This window comes from Clavelina lepadiformis, chromosome 3 (assembly GCF_947623445.1).
Source record: "Clavelina lepadiformis chromosome 3, kaClaLepa1.1, whole genome shotgun sequence".
NCBI classification, from domain to species: Eukaryota; Metazoa; Chordata; class Ascidiacea; order Aplousobranchia; family Clavelinidae; genus Clavelina; species Clavelina lepadiformis.
In genome coordinates this window covers 6348094-6368662 of record NC_135242.1, presented here as the reverse complement: position 1 = coordinate 6368662, position 20569 = coordinate 6348094, and the positions used below count along the sequence as shown (strand labels likewise).

Sequence of the window (20569 nt, the reverse complement as noted above, 5' to 3'; positions counted from 1 at the left end):
TGTCTTCTCTAAAAAACTTCACCATATGTTTCGGTTCAATTTTAATGTACCGTAAGTATCCGATTTACCACTTAGCGTTGAGAACTGGTGCTGGGGCAAATGAGTCTCCAAAATCACTTTGGGGCGGATATGTATTAATCATTTTACTCTATTATAAACAAAAAAAACATAGCTTTCGACTTCGGGATTAAATCCCCGATAAAAGGTCAATAAATATATGCAAGAACATGACACAACGCTACAAATAAACAACCCAAGGCTTCAGTAGAGAGTTACAACAATGCAAAGAACAGAGTAAGCACTGTTTGCACTTGCTAGTTCATCTGACACAGAGGATAGAAAAGAGAAGAAGAGCTTGCATCGAACATCCCCCTTAATTCTGGACTCTCCGCTACAGCGAATGCCACTCGGTTTCTTCTTTCAACGTTGAGTGGATGACGAGCGTTCCATCGAACAAAATTTGTCGGCTTATTGTCCCGTCTTACTACTTGTCCATTCTAAAAACAACTCAAGTGAAAATTGCTGGGCTAAACACGTGTCCTACCGTGCAATTGTGTTGCGGAAATGGCATAATTTGCAATCTAATTTGAGTCAAAAGAGCGAGATCACAGACCATGATTGCCGTGAAAACATACCACACAACAGGATGCGGTTCGTGTTTCCGTTTAATTTAATTTTTACCAATTTTGATGGACCGAAACTCTACACTAAAGGTATACAATTACCCTGTAAAATGCACCAGTCCAAACCAACACAAGGTCCTGGTGTGAGTTCACGATGTCGCTTGCATTTGACTGGACGTAGCTAAACAGAAAATTGTACAAGTCTTCGTTGTCAATGGGTACGAGGGTACCGCCCTGACTCTGGCAAGCACTTTCTGCATCATCGTGGGGCAGCATGCTAGGGGCGCCTCCGTTGTCCATGAGAAAGTAGCACCTCCCTTTGAAAACACCGCCAGGACATTCTGAAAAGAGAACATTATTTTATATCAACACGAAACGATTACACCGTATTTAAATCAAGTCAAAGAGAAAAGAGATTCGATACTTTTTTTCAAATGTACCGACGGTACCGGTATCGGTACCGAAAAAGTACCGCGGTACGGTAATTCGGTACTATACTACCGCGGTACTGCCAACCTATGCATGCAGAATACAATAGAATGACAAGAACTGGAATAGTTTTTACGAAAAGCGGATTCAGTCGCCTCACGCTCGATATTTTGATCTGGTTTACGCCAGATTATCAGCTTATTAAATTTTACATATCATAGTAACCTTCATCATTTTAGCCTGAAGCCGAAATATTCATTATAACTATCCCTTAACCGACAAGTGGTTCAATGGGAGAAATTTTTGAAAGTTATTTCATTGTTATCTCCAAAACAAGAATTTGATGGTGACTACAACAACCTCATTGTTAACAGGTTGGTTGGGATAATCCCGAACGTCGATGAGATTATCAGATTGACATCACCGGCTTACTGTTCGTAAGCTAGGTATGCTGTGTATTTGCAATTTTAAAAAATCTCCGATAACTTGCTGGATCAGATAATTACAGAAATTTAAGGCTGTAGAAATTTTGAAGTGGCTTTATGGCCTACGAGATAAATTTTAAGGTGATTCCCATAATATACGTGTCTGGATTATATTAGACATCGGTTGACTTTTTCACTGTACGCAAAACACGCCTTTATCGTTTACCACATCGTCAGAATAATATGTCCAAATATAACTTATCTAAAAGTATTTTAAAACAGTCATCGCAAAATGGTACTCAAGTGACTAAAACATTTCAGAGATTTACAGTACATTGCGTAATTCGTGGAACGTTTCAGCAAGTTTTTTTGGTTACTGTGTGTGTAATTCGCATAAAACCACCCATTTAGCTTGCAAGTAACTAAAGTTAGTAATATTGAATTAACTATACAGATCATCATTTGTCAGTCCAAAGGTACTTGTTTGTTACGTTTTGATTTAAAAACACGTATTGTTTTTGCTGATTTCACTAGCCCCTATGTGATAACTTGAAATAATGTGTAGGCCTAAAACGAAACTTAAACGCATTTTTGATGCAGATTATTTTTGACTTCATTTTATATAAAAACATTTTTCAAAATTAACACTTCAAGGTCGCTATAACTTCTTTTAACCACGAAAGACCTTCTTATGCGCTGTTACACACTATAAATGTTTTTGTTTATACTTTAAACAACAAATATTTAATCATTCGAAGCAAAATCTACATTCAAAAGCAAGTTTTTTTTCTAAAGTATTAAGTTTATTTATTCCGTATTAAGAGATGTCTTACCACTATCTACGCTGTTACGTTGTCGCGGAGTCATATGCATTCGTTCAATAGTTTCTGTAAAAACATCAACAAAACATGTGATAATTGTAAATGTAATAAAAAAACGATGTAGAAAAAGAAAGAAGTCGCCGTCTCTTACCTTCCAGATCCCGCACTCTTTGCCGGAGCTCGTGAAGCTCGTTCGGATCGCAAGCCATCCTCCTCATGCTCAAAATGCTCCTGACCGCTTTACAGATCCTCTTGCTGCTGTAGACATTCTCACACGGGTTCACGGTCATCGAAAAGACGCGATTCAAGGAGCAGCATAGCACAATCAGTACCGTCAGTAGCTTCATTTCAATTTTGTTGCTTAAACTATTTATGTGAAACTCGAAGTGACTATTGAAGCTGCGTTCAGAATGCGAGGCAAACGTTAGCTCGTTCACGTATTTATAATCGGCGGTTTGCGAAGAAATTTCATTTGTAAAAATTACGCATTACTCATAGCGCGTGATAACTATATGATGATAATTTGCTACCGCTAATGTCACCATTTTCGGAATGGTGATTTATCGTTGAAAAACTTCTTCACTTGTAAAAAATTGGATCGGATTGGATTATTGGATTTTTGTCATTGTAAATTCGACGACGCGAATTAACTAAATTCAGAACAATCTGTTTTCAAACTTTTATGCTCGTGTGCTGCTTATAAAGCCGATAAACCGCAAAAAATTTACCTGTCTATGTATAGTATACAACATTTTTCCCAGCGGCAAATTTTTGATTTCGACCTTAATGTATTAACCTGAATACCGTTTCACGTAATTCTCTTTACTTTAGTTTACTGGGATTATCAATTTTAAACTAAGACTTGGTCGAAATATGTTGCAAACACCTTGAGATAACTAATAGGATCTACAAGCACAGTTCTCAGTACAGTTTTTAAGTAGATGATTTCACATATTTCTTGTGGTGGATACAGCAATGTCCCCTGTTAACAACTCCGCAAATGTTAACTCTAATTTTGGGAAAAAATTTCCATTTTCCGAAAGTCGATGATTAATGCTTAGCTAAAACTTTAATAACGCCATGTCTATAAAAGGTTAAAATTTTTATTAGAATTTTCGAGTTTTCAAGCTGTTGTTTCATGCTTACGTGATTAATCATAAACTTTGAAAAGCTGTGCATGAAGATCGCGATAACGATCTACTGTTGAAAGCGTGTCAGTGAAGCAAAGAAAAATTCTGCAAAATTTTCCGAGAAATACACGGAGTGCACCCGCTGTAGCTGTTTTCAATCTAATGTTTTGAGAATATGAATAAATACTCAAGCGTCACCAGAACGGTTTGAGCGTGACAAAATCATTTTCGCTCGAACAGACTGATCAATCAAAGAATGGCAACGCTGCATAACGGCGCATGTAATGCACGTAATATGAACACCGGAAGCCGGAAGAAGAGGTGAAAACACGACTAAGCGCTCCGATGATTGTTTTGAAATTGCGTCATAACCCCTTCATTTCACCACACTGTTGTTATACCTGTTGCGACCTTTGATAGGCTACAGCGTGCATATAGCAATGCATGCATACTATACAACTTCTGCATAGATTTTCTGATTACAAACTACTTGATGGTATAAATGTCAATAGCAGTTTTCATTGAACTAGATGTAGTTATTTTGTTGGAAAAATGTAAAGGCGATGAAGGTTATTGTTTTTATTTCGTGAGCAGCATTTGTTAAACCGGTATTTTCATTTGGTTGAACTTAGAAACGTATTTCGTCTGTATCTAAGTTGAATGACTTTGACCATTTTTAAGTGGCGAGCAAGGTACGGATGCAGCGGTTTGTATGTAGTAAAATAAAGTTTAATATATTTGCCTTTCAGCATCCATAGCTCAAATACAAGCTATTACAAGCAGTATCCCGAACTTACGAGTCTTCCATCCCATCTTTGTACGGACATTTTGTTAACAGAATCATGGAGAGTTTGTTTTTCCAAGCATTTATTTTGACTTCTCTCTTCTTGCTCAAAGTCCATCTTTCTCTCTCTTGCCCTTGTCCTATTTCTAAAGATTGGGAATGGGCGTCGTGGAGGACCGCTGTATTTACGGAGTGCGATTGCAGCACTGGGAGGAAAATGAAAAAGATTTTCTGCCATCCGAAACATCCGGATTTAGAGGGAACCGGTCCCAACCTAAAAGACGCCCAGAGTCCAGAATCAGTTCTGTGTGAGATAGAGGTGGAGTGTGTCAATTTTATCACTTGTACCGACTCCTGGACGTCCTGGAATAATTATGGCGATTGCAACGTGCCCTGCGGCTCGGGAATGCAAGAGCAGAGGAGGACATGTTATTCAGTGAGTTTACGTCAATAAAAAATCAAATTACATCAATCATATATCAACACAGATCCTATAATCTTTTCCCACTAACAAGCTTTACTGATCTATATCAATATTATTTGGTATACAACCTGTTGCGCGGCATTGTCAACTGACGTCATGCAAAAGCGGCCCATAATATGTGATGACGTACTAATCACTCAATAATATTATTAACAGTCAAACAAGCAAAGGAGCTCGTTGTGCAATCCTGTCAGCAAGGCTGAAGAGGAAACTCGCAGCGTGCCGTGCAAAAAGTTCAGATGTCAGGCCAATCAAATGTAAGTTTACTTGTTAGGAGACAGTCTAGGTCGTTTTGTTGTTGTATAAGTAGACAAGATTAATGTGTTGATTGCTTTAAAATCTTGCAGTGTTCAATTTGACTTGGAGATTAAATTAATCGTGAGCAGATAACATCAACCTTCTAAATTTTAAACTTTGGCTGGTTATTCTTGTTAGTAAATAATAAACACTTTTGCTGTCAACTCAGAGATTTCACTGACTTGTTTATGCTTTAACTTATGACAGTGTCACTGATGTTTGCCGGATAAAAATCTATAGAAAAATGTTTTGCTTATAACTTTTATAATTAGAACAGTCTGTTTACTTAGACCTTCCGCTGATAACAAAACAGTTACTCAAGATTCTGTAGACATAACCACGTTTGCTGAGACATCAACTACTGTGTTGACAAAAGGAGAACGTACAGAAAATGGTGCGAAAATTAAAATATCAATTATTTTTCGCTTGTCCAAGCCGAAGTAGTTTTTACTGGAGACGTGTACATACATATCGTGAACGTAATACTTTAATTTAACTTAACTATAATTCTTTCGACAACAAACCTTGAAAACCGACTTCTTTTCTAAAAGATTCCTCAAACGCAGATAAAACGCGTTCAATGGAAGTTAAACCTCGTAACTCAGCACCCGAAGCAAAGGAAAACCAAAATCCTTCTCAATCAAGTGCGGTCATAATCGCTGCTGTTTTGGGCTCGGTTGCCATCATAGCTGTTGTTATGTTCAGCATCGCCCTTGTGGCAATGGTTCGCAGAAGACAACGACAGTTAGTAGGCCATAAGTCCATGTTAAAGCAAACGTTTGTTACTTTACACCACAGTAAGTACGTTTAGTGGCTTTTTATGCATTGACATGCTCTTGAAATTTTTGCAGACCGCAGAATGCATCAGTGCAGTCAGACGTTATATCTGGAATCACAAATTTACAGCCAGAACATCATTATGAGACCGTTCGCCCGTTATCATCAGGTGGCAGCACACAACAAAGAAGTCCTGGACGCAATTACGAAGTTGTTTCAAACCAACTTTATCAACCAGCAAAAGGTTGTCGTAAACAAATTATTTTAAAGCTGACACCAACCAATCAGTCATTTTAATTTTCGTCATTAACACGTTGGGGACGACAAATCGATGCCAGAAAATTATATAAACCACATTAATTCCAATATAACGGTAGTCATTGTGTTTGTGATGCTACGTTGATTAGACAACACAAACTACTTTATACGTCTGTGATTGACCAAATGTGGAAAGAAAGTCTGCACTAATAGTTTAAATGGATTTTATATTTTTCTGAACGTTTTCTTGACCACACGTATAACACTTTGACACATAAATTTTAGTGAATACTACAGGCTCGATGTACGCTCTGGCGTCAGATGTTTCCTACTCAGATAAAGATTTCGACTCATTTGAAGAAGATGATGCAGAAGAAGAAAGTGAATTTATCAGTAAGGCCAGCCATTAGCACTCACTATCAGTTTTCACGCTTAAATCTATGACGCGTTTCCTATGTACACTGTTGTCATCACATGAATTCGTTTGCTGCTGCGTGACTTTTGGCTTGCTGATTAAGTGCATGTCTGAATATTGAAACAGGTGTTATATTTTCAAGATTAGATACCGCATGACCTGCTATTTTAACAATTTTAACAGATTGTGTAGACCTCCATTCCGGAAATTACTCTTAGGAAACCTCACCTTAGGAAGATGAGGCCAAGATCTTGCCGGACACAATTTACGACGGTTGTAAAAACCATTGAAGACACTCCATACCAAAATCTCACATCATCTTGTGTTCTTGTGACAGATCGTGCGTTTTTGATCAACCAAAAGATATTTACGCTCACGAGTGACATCAAAATCACATAGAAACTTTCTATAGACACAACACTAACGATCAATATCAGAAAATAGATGTTTGTGCTACTCTAGTTTGTTACTCTAAGTGTGATAAGAACTATCTTATGTGATTGTATGTTTATGCCGACTCGAGTTTGCTCATTCTAAGCTCAAATGGCACTTTCAAATATCAAGCAAAGCACGCATTTTTGTGGTATCTTTAACTTATATTTTTGTGATTGAAGGTTCATGCTTCACCATCATCACTGTGCATCAAATCTAACAGAAAATAAACAAATGAATATGACATGATCAGGCTTTCAAACTCGCTAGCAGTTGATTGACGTGTTTTCTATAGTTGTTATTTCAGTGCATATTAAAGATAAAATATTTATTTAATGATTAACGAGTTTACCTAAACGTACTAATATATTCGTATCTCAGTGATTTTCAACCTTTTTATAATCGTGGCCCACTTTTGTTCTGACAATATTCCATGGCTCACTTCTCTAAGTTCTGCTTAAATCCAAAGTCCGTTAAACAGAGATCCGTTAAATCGAGGGTTGACTGTACAAAGAATGCTCTTTCCGCACATTCAAACACTTTCATTCTAATTCGAATCGAATTTCCGGTCCTTTCTTTATTTTCCCGTTAAATTAACTATTGTTCCACAAATAAAACTAAATTTTTCAACAAATCTAGCAATTTTTCAAATAACAATAAGACCCCGAATATCTTTTCCATTCATTCTTCTTTTGATAAGAAAATATATTGTTCAAAACATGTCTGCTTTTTATATAATGAAATGTTTATACACGCGCAGTACTTGCTTTTGTGGCGCTCATAATAACCACTTCGTATGTAGACTGCATGTTCAATTCTACCGAAGTTTTAAATATATTCGTTTTAGCTATGATGGGGGCTATTAAATGAGTATAGAGTACAGTATACAAAACATTATAATATTTAAAGCTACCTTAGTTTGTTATATAATAAACTTTTGTAAATAAATAAATTTCCGTAGTTGTGCTGATTGCAATATTTTGGTGTAGCAAAGCCTATAGCAAAAGTGGGCAAACTGCGGCTTGCCGATGTGCTTTTAGTGGCTCTTTTAGCTGAATAGTAATATCCATTATTGTTCATTAATTATATTATCCATACAATCTTTACCGTATTTGTATTGACACTACTGATTTTGCGGCTCGCTGGTGTTCGTAGTTTTCTGCAAGTGACTCTTTCATTGAACAAGTTTGCCCACTCCTGGGCTATAGCAAAGCCGAAAGTGGCCCCGGTAAAAAGCGCACAGTCGCTTTACAGGCGGTGTAAATTTGAAACTACTGCTACTGTATATCTGTCATTATTAAGCACAATTTTGCTCCTTATAACATACGTCCAATAAAATTTATTTCTACTTTTCATTGTTTATAACCAATTTAGAAAGATAAATATTTGAGAAATCAGATTCTTAAGGATTAGGGATTAAAGATTCTTAAAGATTCTTAGAGATTCTTAGGGAAAGTACCTTTGTTGGAAACAACTTTTTTTTATAAAAGTTAACTATAAGAGTATCAATTTTAAAATCTGTAATTTTATAGCGTACAACAGATCGCCAGCAAAGGAAGCGATTTTGTTTTACAAATTAAAGTAGTTGCATCAATTCAAATTTATAATTCAACATATGTTGACAGCTTATCACTATGCAAAACTATTAAACTATTCGTTACACGGGCTGCAGGCGTTCAGAGCAGCGGTACCCTACAGTACCGCAAGGTATCAGATGACTGGGATCACGTGAATTGACCGTGAACAAATTCACCGGCGACAACTGGTAGTGGTCAACTGACCGGCAACAAATTGGCCGGCGATCAAATTAACCGTGACGTAAATTGGCCGGCGATGAAATTAACCGTCGATAAATTGGCCGTCAAAAGGTCAAAATTCTAATTAACTATCTAGTCGCGCATCAACTTTAATCCCAGCCAATTTAGTATGTGTATTGCAGTCAAGGTTGCCACTCGTAGGGTTTTTTGGCCCCTTGTAGGGTGTAGGGTGAAAATAGGAGAAAATACAAGGATCTGGATGCGCGACTTCAAACCATCGTTGAAGATTTTGCAAACCGTGACATATTAGATTTTCTCAGAGGCATCGCCCACAACCTACAATTTGCGCAATAAACTTCCTTATTTGTCAAATAACAGTTTGTGTAAATTCTAGTGCCCTTATTATGTAGTGTCATATGTGTTTTGCAGTGAACTTCTTTTAATGTTGTTACTCGTATTTCCGGAAATATTTCTGTTTATTTCAATAAATGTTTCAATGTGTATTGAAATAAAAAAAAATTTTGTTAAAAACAAAAGAAATAGTTACAAACAAATATTTACTTTACATATCATATACTACCGTCAACTTAAACACAATAATTCAGCACTTGCACGGTCAATTTACCTCCCGGTCAATTTTCATTCCGGTCAGTTGGTTCCCGGTTAGTTTGTTCGCGGTCAATTTACATCACGGTCAGTTTGTTCGCGGTCAATTTACGTCACATTCAGTTGTCCCCGGTGAGTTTGTTCGCGGTCAATTTCCCGCGGTCAATTGTCATGGAACCCAGATGACTATACCTTCTTACGGTAGCCTGGACACCTCTTTTGCAGGTTAGTTAATAGTAATTTATGAAGGCATTCTGGATTCAAGAAAATGATGTTATTAAACTATGGTCATCTCCAATTCCATAATTTATGCAACCTGGCAATAACTCGTGGAACGTATATGACTGTAGGCCTACTTCTGCACAATGACTCATGAACAAGCACCAGCAACATAACTAATATAATCTTGTTATAGCTTAATTTAGAGTTAGGTTATTTCGACCTTCTGCATACCACACAGAGTTAATAGATTTTGCTTTTACTTCTATTTATAACATTTAAGTTAGGTTAGCGCCAAATTCAAAAATAGACTACTTTAAATGAATGATTTTCGTCGGTGAAATAGATAAGTAACTTTTTCGCGTATTTTTTATAACTGGCTATATGAAGTTTTATCACAATTTGCGTAGTAGGCCTACGTGTTAATTAAAGTTATTTATTTGACAGCTACAATCAGTTATAATGTGGTGTCATCAGTGCTGCATGCTCAGTTTATGTATCGGTGATATGGCGTAGGTCTAATTTTTACGTTCTAATAATAATAACCATTTTAAGTCTTTTAAATATGAACGCAGATGACCAAGCGTGGTTTGCGGCAATCTGCGTGCTGACATAAACCAGCTGTTTAAACTTTTATGGCGGCAATTTTATGTAATAGGGTGAGAAACATTTTGTGCGCTAGATTATGTCGGGTATAAATTTCATTAACTTAAGTTCTTAATTATTAATAATCGAGCTTCGAGTGAAAAAGATTTTGTTTGAAATAGAAGACGGCGTGGCACAAGTTGTGCAAAATGCGCCTATTAAAAGTTTTCTCCGCTCAATGTGAAATGATGTCTTGGCTGCATTTCAAACACAAGGACGTTTTTATTTGATTTTGGTCGAAAAAGATTGCTTTTGATGATGATTTTTTACTTAAGACAAATGTGTACTACTGCGCTTATGTCTGATGAAGTTGTGTAGGCCTAGTTATAGGTATGAGAACAGGAGCCTTTTATACAAATTACAATGTATAACCTACCAAGAACCTATATTAAACCTTCTGATCAAACCCAACTTCTCATGCTTATGATCAAAATACTTTTCATATAGGAAACCAAAAGTCGATCATTTTTAAAAATAAAATACAGTCGCTCATAACGAGGAAATCCAGGTAGATTTAGGCATTTATTTCAACAACAAATTGCAAAATCGTAAAATAATTGTGTGATCCTTCTAACAAACATAAACAGTGAGTATAAGGTCGTAGCGTTTTTGATTGATTGCAAATTTTACTGCATATTGCCTGCGTTTGCTGCTGACGGTATAACAAAAAATATTGCCTTATGTAAAACTATTTTTACGCATAAAAAAACTGTTAAAACAGCGATATTTCAAATGATATTCTAGGCAAAGCGTAATAATCGCAACAACTACACATCTACAACAACTGTAATGAAAACAGAATTGAGATAAAGCTCACAGATGTTTATGTAGTATACAAAAAATGTTATGAAATTATCCACAGCATTTTAACTTGTTCTGATCTTCGACAGTCAATTCTGCGAAATTTAAACGAACGTCTGTTGCCATATTAGGCTTAAAACGTACACTTAAGCAGCTACGTAAAGTAGGCACGCCCTCGTGATACATAAAAGTACATGCAATACATAAAAGTTCAGTCAACGCACGATAAAAGGAACAGTGCTTCACGGAAATCAGATGCTCCACTGGTTTTCAGAAGTTATGCATTGTGACCAACGTTTAACCAATCGTAATGAAGTTTGTAAACAAACTATATAAAAAGACTTGTTTTGGCAGAAGAAAACTGAAGCGTCTGGGAACAATCGACGGCAGTATGTAAAAACAAAAATATTAAAACAATTCAATAATTAAAAATAATCACAATCTGACAAACAACACAAAAACCTCAGATCATGAGAAACCAACCACTACAGTTTGGTAAAAAATTGCTTGCGGTCAAATGGTTTAACCAGCCCTCGATCAATTAGAAACAGTGAAATAAATATTTTCTTGCTTGTCTTTGCCCGGAGGATTTTCCAGAGGCTGCATGTAAACGCTTGTGCTCGGTATAGCGGACCCATTTGGTTCATCTGAAAATACAAATCAAGTTTTCAATGTCCCGAATTGCCCTATTTGAGAAAGTGATAAGGCGTGAAAAGAACCTTAGGAAGAGATCGCTGGCATCATCCGCTCAAGTGGACGCGTTATTTGTGGTCAAAGGACAATTAACTTACACCAATCGAATAGAAAGTTATGAAGATGTTTACCTTCAACAAACGGCTCATAAAGGGCATTGGGAACAACCTGAGGGCCTTGCAGTGACGCTTCCCTAACCGGAAGTGCAGGTGCAACCTCTTCATAATTATTCCGCCTTGCTTGAGATGGTGGTAATGAAGAAAGATCGTTGCTTTCTCTTAAGTTTTCGCTGTTTTAACATGAATAAATTTCATGAAAAATAAAACCATTTTCTAAAAACAGAAATCCCACTAATTTCACCATTTTTTATTTCACCTATTTTTCTTCGATCTTTTCTTGCGAATCAAAATTATCAAGATAACGAGTAAAGTCAAACAAACGAGTCCGACCGAACCTAGCGTAGCAGCAAGGAGCGTGGGATCTATTTGACCATTGCCATTGTTTCCCTGATGATCACCGATATCACTCGTAGATGTCGTAACACCTGCAAATAAATGGCAAGAAGTGTGTCTTTACAACTCTTTGCACAACTCATCTTTCACGCAAGATTGAACATTTTCATAAAACTCCGTTTTCACCTTTGGTGTCTTGCGTGATGGCAGGCCTGGTTAAATTTGTAGACGACCCCGTGATAACCAGAGAACGACTAGTAGGATTTGCAGTTGTAAACATAGTCGTGATAATACTGCGGCAAGTCACATAATACAGTATAATGTTGAAATTCGACGAAAGTCAACGTAAATTACAATTTTCTGAAATGATTATTCCGCTAAAACCGCTTACCTTGTTGTTTCTGGTGAAGCGGTAGTGGAAGGACATGGAGGACCATGACAAGGATCATTTCTGATTTGGGTATCTTCTTGAGTTTCGGGATTGCATTGTCGGCTTGCTCTGTTCTGGTGCTGTGAAATCAAACATGATAATAAAACGTTCCTAGTTATATTTTAGCTTTTTCGTACACAGCGAAGGGTTTCAATTAAGCTTAAATGGCGAGTCGTCGAAGATTCGTTTTACCGTTGCAATCTTTCATTTTAGTTTGACCGACAACATACCGTAAAACATCGCCTTCGTTGTATAACAATGCCTGGCTGACCGCACAGGGCGCTACATCTTTCCACTGTTTCCCATCTCGACCAAGTCGCAGCACACGAGTTGACGTCGGAGCATATGTCCGACTTGGGGCATGATAGAGTCTGAACAACTTGAAACCCGTTATTACGTATTTGGTGGCACCTTCGGTTTCTTCTTCTTATGTTACTGGCGCAGTCACACGCTCCGTCAGCTTCTGTAATCCAACTACCCCAAGTCCAAGATTCCCTGTTTGAGAAACTAGTCACTTCGCATGGACACCGCAGCTGGCTTTCGCTCAGAAAAATTACACTCCAAGTCACGCCAAGTGACAAAATGAAGTATCTTCCCATATTACGAATAACAATCTCTATCCCTGAACACCCGATACATTAGTAAGACAACTATTAAACCAGTTTCCATTAAACAATCATTGTATTACACATGATGTTATTTTTTTATACGTTTTCATGTACAAACACAACTGGCTTTCCTTTATAAAAGCAAAACTTTGAGCTTGCATTTTGTCTTTGCACAGCTGGTCTTCCATTATAACGTCACTCAAAAACTGGAATTCAACATGCAAACTAAAAACAAGAACTATCTGTTAAGCTTTAGTCTGAGCTGAGCTGCATAATAAACAAAATAAACAGACCAGGCGCATTGCGACTGATTTAACCTTTACATAACTGTTATTGTTACCGGAGATGCACTGACTACTGCAACAGAACCTACCTGGTTATAGACACCATACAGTATTCTACAAAGCATTTTAACCAAGTTAAAACCAAATTCGCATCATAGGACATTGTGTGAAGGAAATACTGCTAATGCCCGTCTTGGTATTAAATTCTAATGAATTACATTCAAAGGTTTTCTATTTTTGCACAAAATATTTTAACGTATAATTCGACCTATAACAACATTATTAGACCAGTCACGCTATTGCGCGTGACGCGATCAGCTTAACAAAAGGATGACAAATATAATTTAAATTTAGAAATTTCACGAACTGTCGCTGCCAAGATGTTCAAGAATCGTCTCGTCATTATTCCGTTCCTATAAGTCAGTTATTAATTATATAGCTCAACACGTTCGTATATACGTAATTACAAACAACTTTTACCACTACTACAGCCCTGTATTCAACGAATTCTTATCCGGTTAATGACGCATGTCGCAGAACTCTGTAAAAGGTTTCTATCAATGAAAATGCTACTTCCACTGAAAATCTGACCATCCTATCTTCAACATGACCACTGGCCACTGGCTATCACTTGTCGGCGTAAAAGTAAACTGCACTTTACGAAATTGCCGCAATTAGTTAAGAACAGATTAGATAGCTGAAGTAGAAATTAGTTTAACACCTGAACCAGCAAAGATGTAGTCGATGTGTTTTTCAACGAAAGGAATGAAAAGACATAATCTATTTCGCTTTAAATGTCAGCAAACATCATAATTTTGTTATACGTAAATATAATAAAAATGGTGCAAACAATTTTTTGGTTCTTGGTTCTTCATAATTTCAACGATAGAAAAAAAGCAGTTGCTTCCCAGACATTGCAAAGTATAACAATTTTCCATGGGTCTGTATGAGTTTTAAAGACTTACAATTAATACCCGATATTGAAAAATCTTCACTTGAAACCCAGCATATGTATATATAGTAGTTATACATTATATTCAATAAACGATTATTATCTTCTGTTGGTGTGATATGATATAATAATCTTCATCCATATATAGAACAAGACAAACGACTTTCTGACGATGGTTTCTTAAAAAGACAACGACCATGATAGCTGAGTTTTATAGCTGTGGAGTGTAAATCTCTCATAATGTGTTTTAGCGATTGAAATACTGTTAATTACAGTGATTACCACTTTTAAAAATGCTTATCAATGTTTTCTTTCTTTTTGACAACAATAATTTCCGATCACATGATATCAGGCCTTTTCGCATAAATTACATTTATCAATGAAAAATATGGTAGGTCTACAAATAAAAATGTACAGTTTATTAACTAAATAAAATTTATCAAAATTATATAATCGAAATAAGCGTTCATGAGAGCTATAAAATAAAGGGTACATGATTTTGCAACAAGGCCATAAGACTAAATCATACCATACACTACTAATCACAGAGCAATCGTCAAATGAATGCAACAACGTTTCAGAGCGTGAATTAGAAAAAACGCATTTGTCATCTTCAGTCAAACTAATTTGTAAAGAGCTTTTTATCACATGGTCGCCCTTAAGTTTAGCATTTGGAAGGCTCTCGTTTGATTTCACTGTACAGCAAAGATAAAAAGAAAATTTCAAAGATAGGCTTCAAAGTGCAAAACTTTCCAAGCAGATTCTGTTTTTGAAATTCCTAGTTTTCAAACTTTCTTTGGTTGTGGTATAACCTTGAACGTGGACATAGCATGCAAGGTATGAAAAGCATTTTATATACTATACTGTTTGGTGGTCCTACTGAACAAGTCTGAAATATGGGCAATTTAAAAATAAAAACAAATTCAAAATGTCTGTTTAACGGAACTTGCACAAAAACAAGCTCAGTAACCGGGGCTTGAGCAGTGAGGAATCATCGTCGAGTGTAAATTCCTGCAAAAACTTACATTAGCTATGGATAAAGTTATGTCATTCACCATAACAAACTGACTAGTTGACTGCGTAGATATAAATGAATTTTATTTTCATATTTGATTTTCTTAGGAATGTTTCAGACAAATTAATAGAGGTTATGTTAAATTCAAAAAGTTGGCAGAGGACTAAGTTTAATTTGTACGATTCCCGTTATAAGGTCTTTTATATGACATTTGCTGGACGGAGTTTGTGGCTACATATGAGCTTTCAACTCAATCACACCATCTAGCGTTAAATTTTCATCATTTTCAAGTTCTTCAAACCAGCATTACAAAAATATTTTTCCTAAATCTATTAAAATGTTTTTGCTTTTTTGTCATGTCATCTTTTGTCAAGCATGTTTTCTGTATCCTCAGCTATCGCAGAAATAAATCGAGATTTTCGCATTGGACTCGGATTGGTTTGTGTGACCTCAGTTTATGAAAATGTTTTGCACGGCTTTAGGTCCGCATACAAAAACTTTCTATAATAATAAGAGTAGCGCTTTTTTGTTTCGGCTCATTAACATCTTCGTTTTCCACTGCAAACACAAAAGCCACAGTACACATTCAGTTGCTTTAATTATAACGTCGACCTACATCACTTGAGGCTTACTCTTTTATTACGTACTGCATATTTTTCGGTAATAAACATGTTTCTGAATTTAAAAAAGTTTACCTCAATCGTTGTGCCTAGACTCGATCGAGATAAAGAGTTTAATTAATCAAATTAATGAGAATCAGAACTCAATATGCATGCAATACATAAGGATCACCAATACTTTTTCGACTTCCATTTGCCAGTAAAGCAGAAAGCATGAAGCCATTCAACTTACTTTTGTGGTATGTGATTGCTGATGGTGATCAGGTTTTAAGATCTTTTCAATATATATATTGTCTGCCGAGATTTTGCGTTTGTGGTACTTTTCAAAGTTGCAGCAGTCAGCCAGGCACTGCAACAACGTGCTTAAGAATTGCGCAATTAGAAATTGCTATAAATAAGAGCAATGATTTTTTCCTTACATACTTTGTGTTAAACTTAATCAAGTGTAATGATTTACCGTATTCAATGTGCAGCTCTCATTAATACGTCATTATGGTGTCAATTTTTTCTCAGTAAAGCATTTCGGTTGGACATAGCTGAACTTGACAGCAGACGATTCATATGACATCTGTGCAGCCTAAAAAAATGTCATATACAACATTTGCATTGATCTGTTGCAAAATAGAAATAACCATTTAACCATACGAATACGTTTGACTGCCGTTTTATTGTGTCATTAATATTATTGGGTTGGATATACGCTATACGCGGGTATTTTTGTCAGGCGTGATCAACATCAGTAGTAAAACAAAGCAATGTCGACGCACAGGAAATATTTTGGGTGGCCGCTCAGCCAATCGTGCGCTTTTTCAGTCCTTCTATGTCTAACTTTTCTTCATTTCAGAAATTTGTATCACGCACATCATGCTGTTGTTCTTTCTAACACACTGGCGTCACGTGCTCGGGATGTATCAGAAACGTAATTAAAACTTACCGTAAAGGGCTGTTAATTAAGGAAGGACATTACCAAAACGTACAGAAATTTTACACAGTTGTTAAAAGGCTGACAAGTTGCATGTCACAAACGTAGAGCAATTGGTATAGAAGCAAGCAAGCGATATGGTTTTAAGTAAGTTAAAGCACTTTCTGTTTCCGTTACCAGAGTGAAAATATTAAAAACGAGATGTTGTTTGGTGACAGCAGTTGACACTTTTCAGTATGTTAGGGCTGGTTTGTAAAAGTAGGAAGTATTTTGAAGAAAGTTCACTGGGCACATAGCTTTAACTTGCCGCTATACAGTATGTAAAACAAACATTTCACCTATAGATATTTTCTATAGTGAGGTTTTGCTGTATGTCAAAGTTTATGTTAATTTATTATCCGTTTGCTTGTACGGTAGGTTATAGCGATATTGTTGTTTTTATACAAAAGGTTTGGCTTTACGTTTCATACGTGATTTATCATAACCTTGTAGTTACGAAAAAAGCGTTGATCTGGAAAAAGAATTGAAAAATGTGTGGTTTAACTACAAGTTTAACCTCATCCTTCATCATCGTTGCTCTATTTCAAATTCACTCAAGTTCTTCTCAGGAATGTCCATGCTTAAACGATGAAGTTCCCAGCACATGGGGCTTCTGGATTGGGCCATCCTCATGTGTGGGTCAGTGTGATCTTGCAAAGAATGTCAGAACTAGGTCGTGTTTTCTTCCTATTGATCCTACTCCTGTCCGGACTACAGACTGTTTAATCACAAACCTTGCAAACTGCACAAACCTTGCAAGTTGTGAAGGGGAATGGAGCTCGTGGTCTACCGTGTCCGACTGCAGTAACAGTTGCGGGAGTGGAACCGAAAAGCAACTCCGAACCTGCTATAAAGTAATATTTTTGTAAAGACAGTTTTTGACCTTTTTGTATAATATATACATATATTCTTTACGTATGATTAAAGCAGTAAGCAGTGTATACTATATGTATGTAATGGTTGCTTTCCTACTTTGTGTCAAGAATAGAAACCAATAGTTTTGAACATAACCATTGGCATGTAGCGTTTAAAATATGGCAATAATAGAAAAATGTTATTTATATCATGGAAATTTGGTCTTGGGAAACGGCAAAAAAAGTGGAGCAAAAAAAAAGCTTGCATTTAGAAATATATACATGTCAAGGTTCTAACTTGAGAAGTGCTCACATTGCTTCTCCATACATTCTTTCGAAATAACCAGAAGGCCAACAAAAGAATGAAAAAAAACAGAGCTTAATGAAGTGTGCAACCGTGAAGAGATTCAAAATTAGAAATAGAGTTGTAAAAGATGGAGTTCACATTTGATGCTTCGTTCTATTTTTTAGAAAAATGTTCCAGGTAATCTGCGCAATAAATATTGCCTTGGTGGATATGGAACAGAAGAACAAACTCGCGAAAATACTTGCTCAAGAAGGCAGGGATGTTTCAGGTAAATGCGTAAACTTTAATTGCAAGTAATGTGCTATAGTTTTGTAGAAGGTAAAATTATTAGTTATAACTAACTTAACTAATTATAACTAATTATCAGTACAAACAAATTAAAATTGCTTTGTTTCGATACCTTGGATTGATGTCAGTAACATTGCTTTAGTCGACCTACTACTACTACTACTACTAGTACTACTACTACAACCACAACAACAACCACAACAACATCCACACAAGCAGCACCGACGGTTGCAGTCTCAGGAACAAGTACCAGCATAGGTGAAGGTGAGTATATGAAGTCGCAAGCTTAACAATTAGAACGTTTACAGCTTTCTGTATGAAAATGGCAATTTGCAAAATCATTTAGGCGACATTAAATATATTTGCTCCAAGTATAAAATCATTATTTGCATACACTAAGATTAATATAAAGGTTTGCATACTAAACATGATCGTGGATATACAGTAATTATAGAACGTCATAATCATAGTTTCTTTTTAAAGATGTTATGAAAGACACGACAACAAACATGGTATCTCTACCGCTACGGCCCGGTCCAAATGTGCGTGATCCGTCTCATAATCACCAACAAACCGGTAATGGACTTGACACGACAACTCTCGCGGCAATTTTGGGCTCTGTTGCTATAGTTTGTATAACTTTGATCATTGTGGCTGTTGCCGCAATAAGAAAAAGACGAAAACGTCAAGAGTAAGTGCACAAGGTTTTTAATTTTTGTTTCAGTTGTTGTCTCTTTCTAAAAAAACAAGCAACAGACAGCAGCCATAATTTAAAGTGATGTTACATTTGGACGTGTATGTACATGTGTTGCAATTTCTTTTGCAGCCGCGTGGTGTGTGTCATCCTGACGTGTTTAATTTGAAAATATCGACGGTATTTTTCAGGCTAAAATGTTACCAAAAATGGTTATTGCTTTGCAAGTTAGACAAAGAAAATAATTTAATGCAAATTATTTGCTAGTGGATAACTTTGGAATAACTTAGTTTTCACGAACAACCAAGTTATTTTCATGTTCATGTTCCACTTAATCACTGTCAAAGCCTATACAGATACGATAGACGACATTAGTCTTATGTCAATTTCAAGTAACGTCTCAAACACCTTTTAAAACCTTTACCAACTTTTGACCTAGAAACGGTGTTACTGGCAACAGCACATCCATCCCCACAATGCCAACCGAACAATGCTCTGTCGCCAACTATGAGACTGTTCGACCGGAACTTTCACATGATAACGAAAGTTCTTTTTCCAACATCGACTTAGGTTCCCCCTATTACAATCATACAATGCACGGTATGTACATATGTTTCTGCTTGCTTTTGCTTCACCTAAACTAACAGCCTGATGTGACCAATGAAAGATAATGTATTGTATTTGGCTTCTTTTCAAACTTGCCATTCTCAACGGTCGTACAGTTTCTATCGCATTTGGTCAGGTGATTGTATTGCCCAACCGCGTGTGTTCTTTTAGACACGAACTTGCAAGTTCCTCCGCACAGCAACGATCTGTATTTGGAGCCTGTTCCAAGTCCACGTGGATCTAGACACTTTCCAGCGCCAGAGGACACTATTTATTTCACCATCGACGATATAAAAAAATAGAAAAATTACCCGCAAACAAAATGCTTTTACTCATACCGGACAATCCAGACACATGAGGTTGTAACTTTATTGTAGAAAAGAGCAAAAAAACGCAAAATATTTAAATCACACCGCAAGGCACGTTTGGCGTGAGTAATTTCTCGATTTATACAACGTGCAAAAATCGTCTTTTGCAATGACGTATAACGATGTCCGCGTATAGCCAACCGTCTACTTTTCACGATTATGTGCAAATAAACAACATGATTCGAACTCTATGTTGACGACGAAAAATGTCTTGTTCTTTCATGGGCATCTAATAATTAAGGATTACTGTGTGTTTTATTGGTTCATCAAAAAAGTTGTGCTTGATTCCAATGTTGTTCAACCAAAGATTTTGCACTTCTTACTTGAAATTATGCGATTACAAAATTTATTATTTTTATCTTACAGTTTTTAATCTATTTCGTTTCTGCTTTTTTTGCCATTGAAGTGTTTGTCCACATATATCCGTTGTTAAAAGTTTTTGGTGTTAATAAACTCGCAACAAGATGACCGCAATTACAGAAAAACTGAAAGACCCCAAGTACAATTACCGCTGCCGTATGTAATTGATACGTT

The 20569-nt window shown here is 36.4% G+C and overlaps 4 protein-coding genes across 5 annotated transcripts; 2 read left to right on the top strand and 2 right to left on the bottom strand.

The window, feature by feature from the left end:
• Positions 1–113: 113 nt before the first annotated feature.
• On the bottom strand, positions 114–2743 carry LOC143448346 (uncharacterized). Its single transcript, XM_076948045.1, has 4 exons — positions 2450–2743; positions 2311–2364; positions 726–964; positions 114–497 (listed from the first exon to the last, which is right to left on the bottom strand). The coding sequence occupies exons 1-4, from the start codon at positions 2643–2645 to the stop codon at positions 315–317; spliced, it is 672 nt and encodes a 223-aa protein (XP_076804160.1). The 5' UTR covers positions 2646–2743; the 3' UTR covers positions 114–314.
• A 645-nt stretch (positions 2744–3388) lies between these two features.
• Positions 3389–7121, top strand: LOC143448345 (uncharacterized). 2 transcript variants are annotated; one of them, XM_076948044.1, is made up of 7 exons: positions 3389–4648; positions 4853–4953; positions 5284–5387; positions 5560–5737; positions 5845–6014; positions 6314–6421; positions 6627–7121. In XM_076948044.1, the coding sequence occupies exons 1-7, from the start codon at positions 4271–4273 to the stop codon at positions 6659–6661; spliced, it is 1074 nt and encodes a 357-aa protein (XP_076804159.1). In that variant the 5' UTR covers positions 3389–4270; the 3' UTR covers positions 6662–7121. The 2 variants fall into 2 exon arrangements, with proteins under 2 accessions (XP_076804159.1, XP_076804158.1); XM_076948043.1 differs by having other exon boundaries at positions 3393–4648; positions 5545–5737.
• Positions 7122–10605: 3484 nt separating this feature from the next.
• On the bottom strand, positions 10606–13567 carry LOC143449356 (uncharacterized). The gene is made up of 6 exons (XM_076949521.1): positions 13460–13567; positions 12709–13311; positions 12440–12558; positions 11972–12341; positions 11728–11885; positions 10606–11550 (listed from the first exon to the last, which is right to left on the bottom strand). The coding sequence occupies exons 2-4, from the start codon at positions 13075–13077 to the stop codon at positions 12215–12217; spliced, it is 615 nt and encodes a 204-aa protein (XP_076805636.1). The 5' UTR covers positions 13078–13311; positions 13460–13567; the 3' UTR covers positions 10606–11550; positions 11728–11885; positions 11972–12214.
• Positions 13568–16862: 3295 nt separating this feature from the next.
• On the top strand, positions 16863–20503 carry LOC143448405 (uncharacterized). Its single transcript, XM_076948135.1, has 6 exons — positions 16863–17772; positions 18244–18347; positions 18510–18631; positions 18851–19058; positions 19501–19661; positions 19839–20503. Exons 1-6 carry the CDS (start codon positions 17410–17412, stop codon positions 19967–19969), a joined length of 1089 nt encoding a protein of 362 aa, XP_076804250.1. The 5' UTR covers positions 16863–17409; the 3' UTR covers positions 19970–20503.
• Positions 20504–20569: the final 66 nt, after the last annotated feature.

Excerpts from the sequence above, each read along its gene's own strand:
- LOC143448346 (XM_076948045.1), bottom strand. The coding sequence starts at position 2,645 with ATGAAGCTACTGACGGTACTGATTGTGCTATGCTGCTCCTTGAATCGC. Across the intron at positions 2,365-2,449 it reads AAGAGTGCGGGATCTGGAAG|AAACTATTGAACGAATGCAT; the intron begins GTAAGAGACGGC and ends ATGTTTTTACAG. Across the intron at positions 498-725 it reads GGACTGGTGCATTTTACAGG|AATGGACAAGTAGTAAGACG; the intron begins GTAATTGTATAC and ends AGTTGTTTTTAG.
- LOC143448345 (XM_076948043.1), top strand. The coding sequence starts at position 4,271 with ATGGAGAGTTTGTTTTTCCAAGCATTTATTTTGACTTCTCTCTTCTTG. Across the intron at positions 5,738-5,844 it reads GTTCGCAGAAGACAACGACA|ACCGCAGAATGCATCAGTGC; the intron begins GTTAGTAGGCCA and ends AAATTTTTGCAG. Across the intron at positions 6,422-6,626 it reads AGAAGAAAGTGAATTTATCA|ATTGTGTAGACCTCCATTCC; the intron begins GTAAGGCCAGCC and ends CAATTTTAACAG.
- LOC143449356 (XM_076949521.1), bottom strand. The coding sequence starts at position 13,077 with ATGGGAAGATACTTCATTTTGTCACTTGGCGTGACTTGGAGTGTAATT. Across the intron at positions 12,559-12,708 it reads AACGAAGGCGATGTTTTACG|CACCAGAACAGAGCAAGCCG; the intron begins GTATGTTGTCGG and ends TTGATTTCACAG. Across the intron at positions 12,342-12,439 it reads GCTTCACCAGAAACAACAAG|TATTATCACGACTATGTTTA; the intron begins GTAAGCGGTTTT and ends GACTTGCCGCAG.
- LOC143448405 (XM_076948135.1), top strand. The coding sequence starts at position 17,410 with ATGTGTGGTTTAACTACAAGTTTAACCTCATCCTTCATCATCGTTGCT. Across the intron at positions 19,059-19,500 it reads AAAAGACGAAAACGTCAAGA|AAACGGTGTTACTGGCAACA; the intron begins GTAAGTGCACAA and ends CTTTTGACCTAG. Across the intron at positions 19,662-19,838 it reads TTACAATCATACAATGCACG|ACACGAACTTGCAAGTTCCT; the intron begins GTATGTACATAT and ends GTGTTCTTTTAG.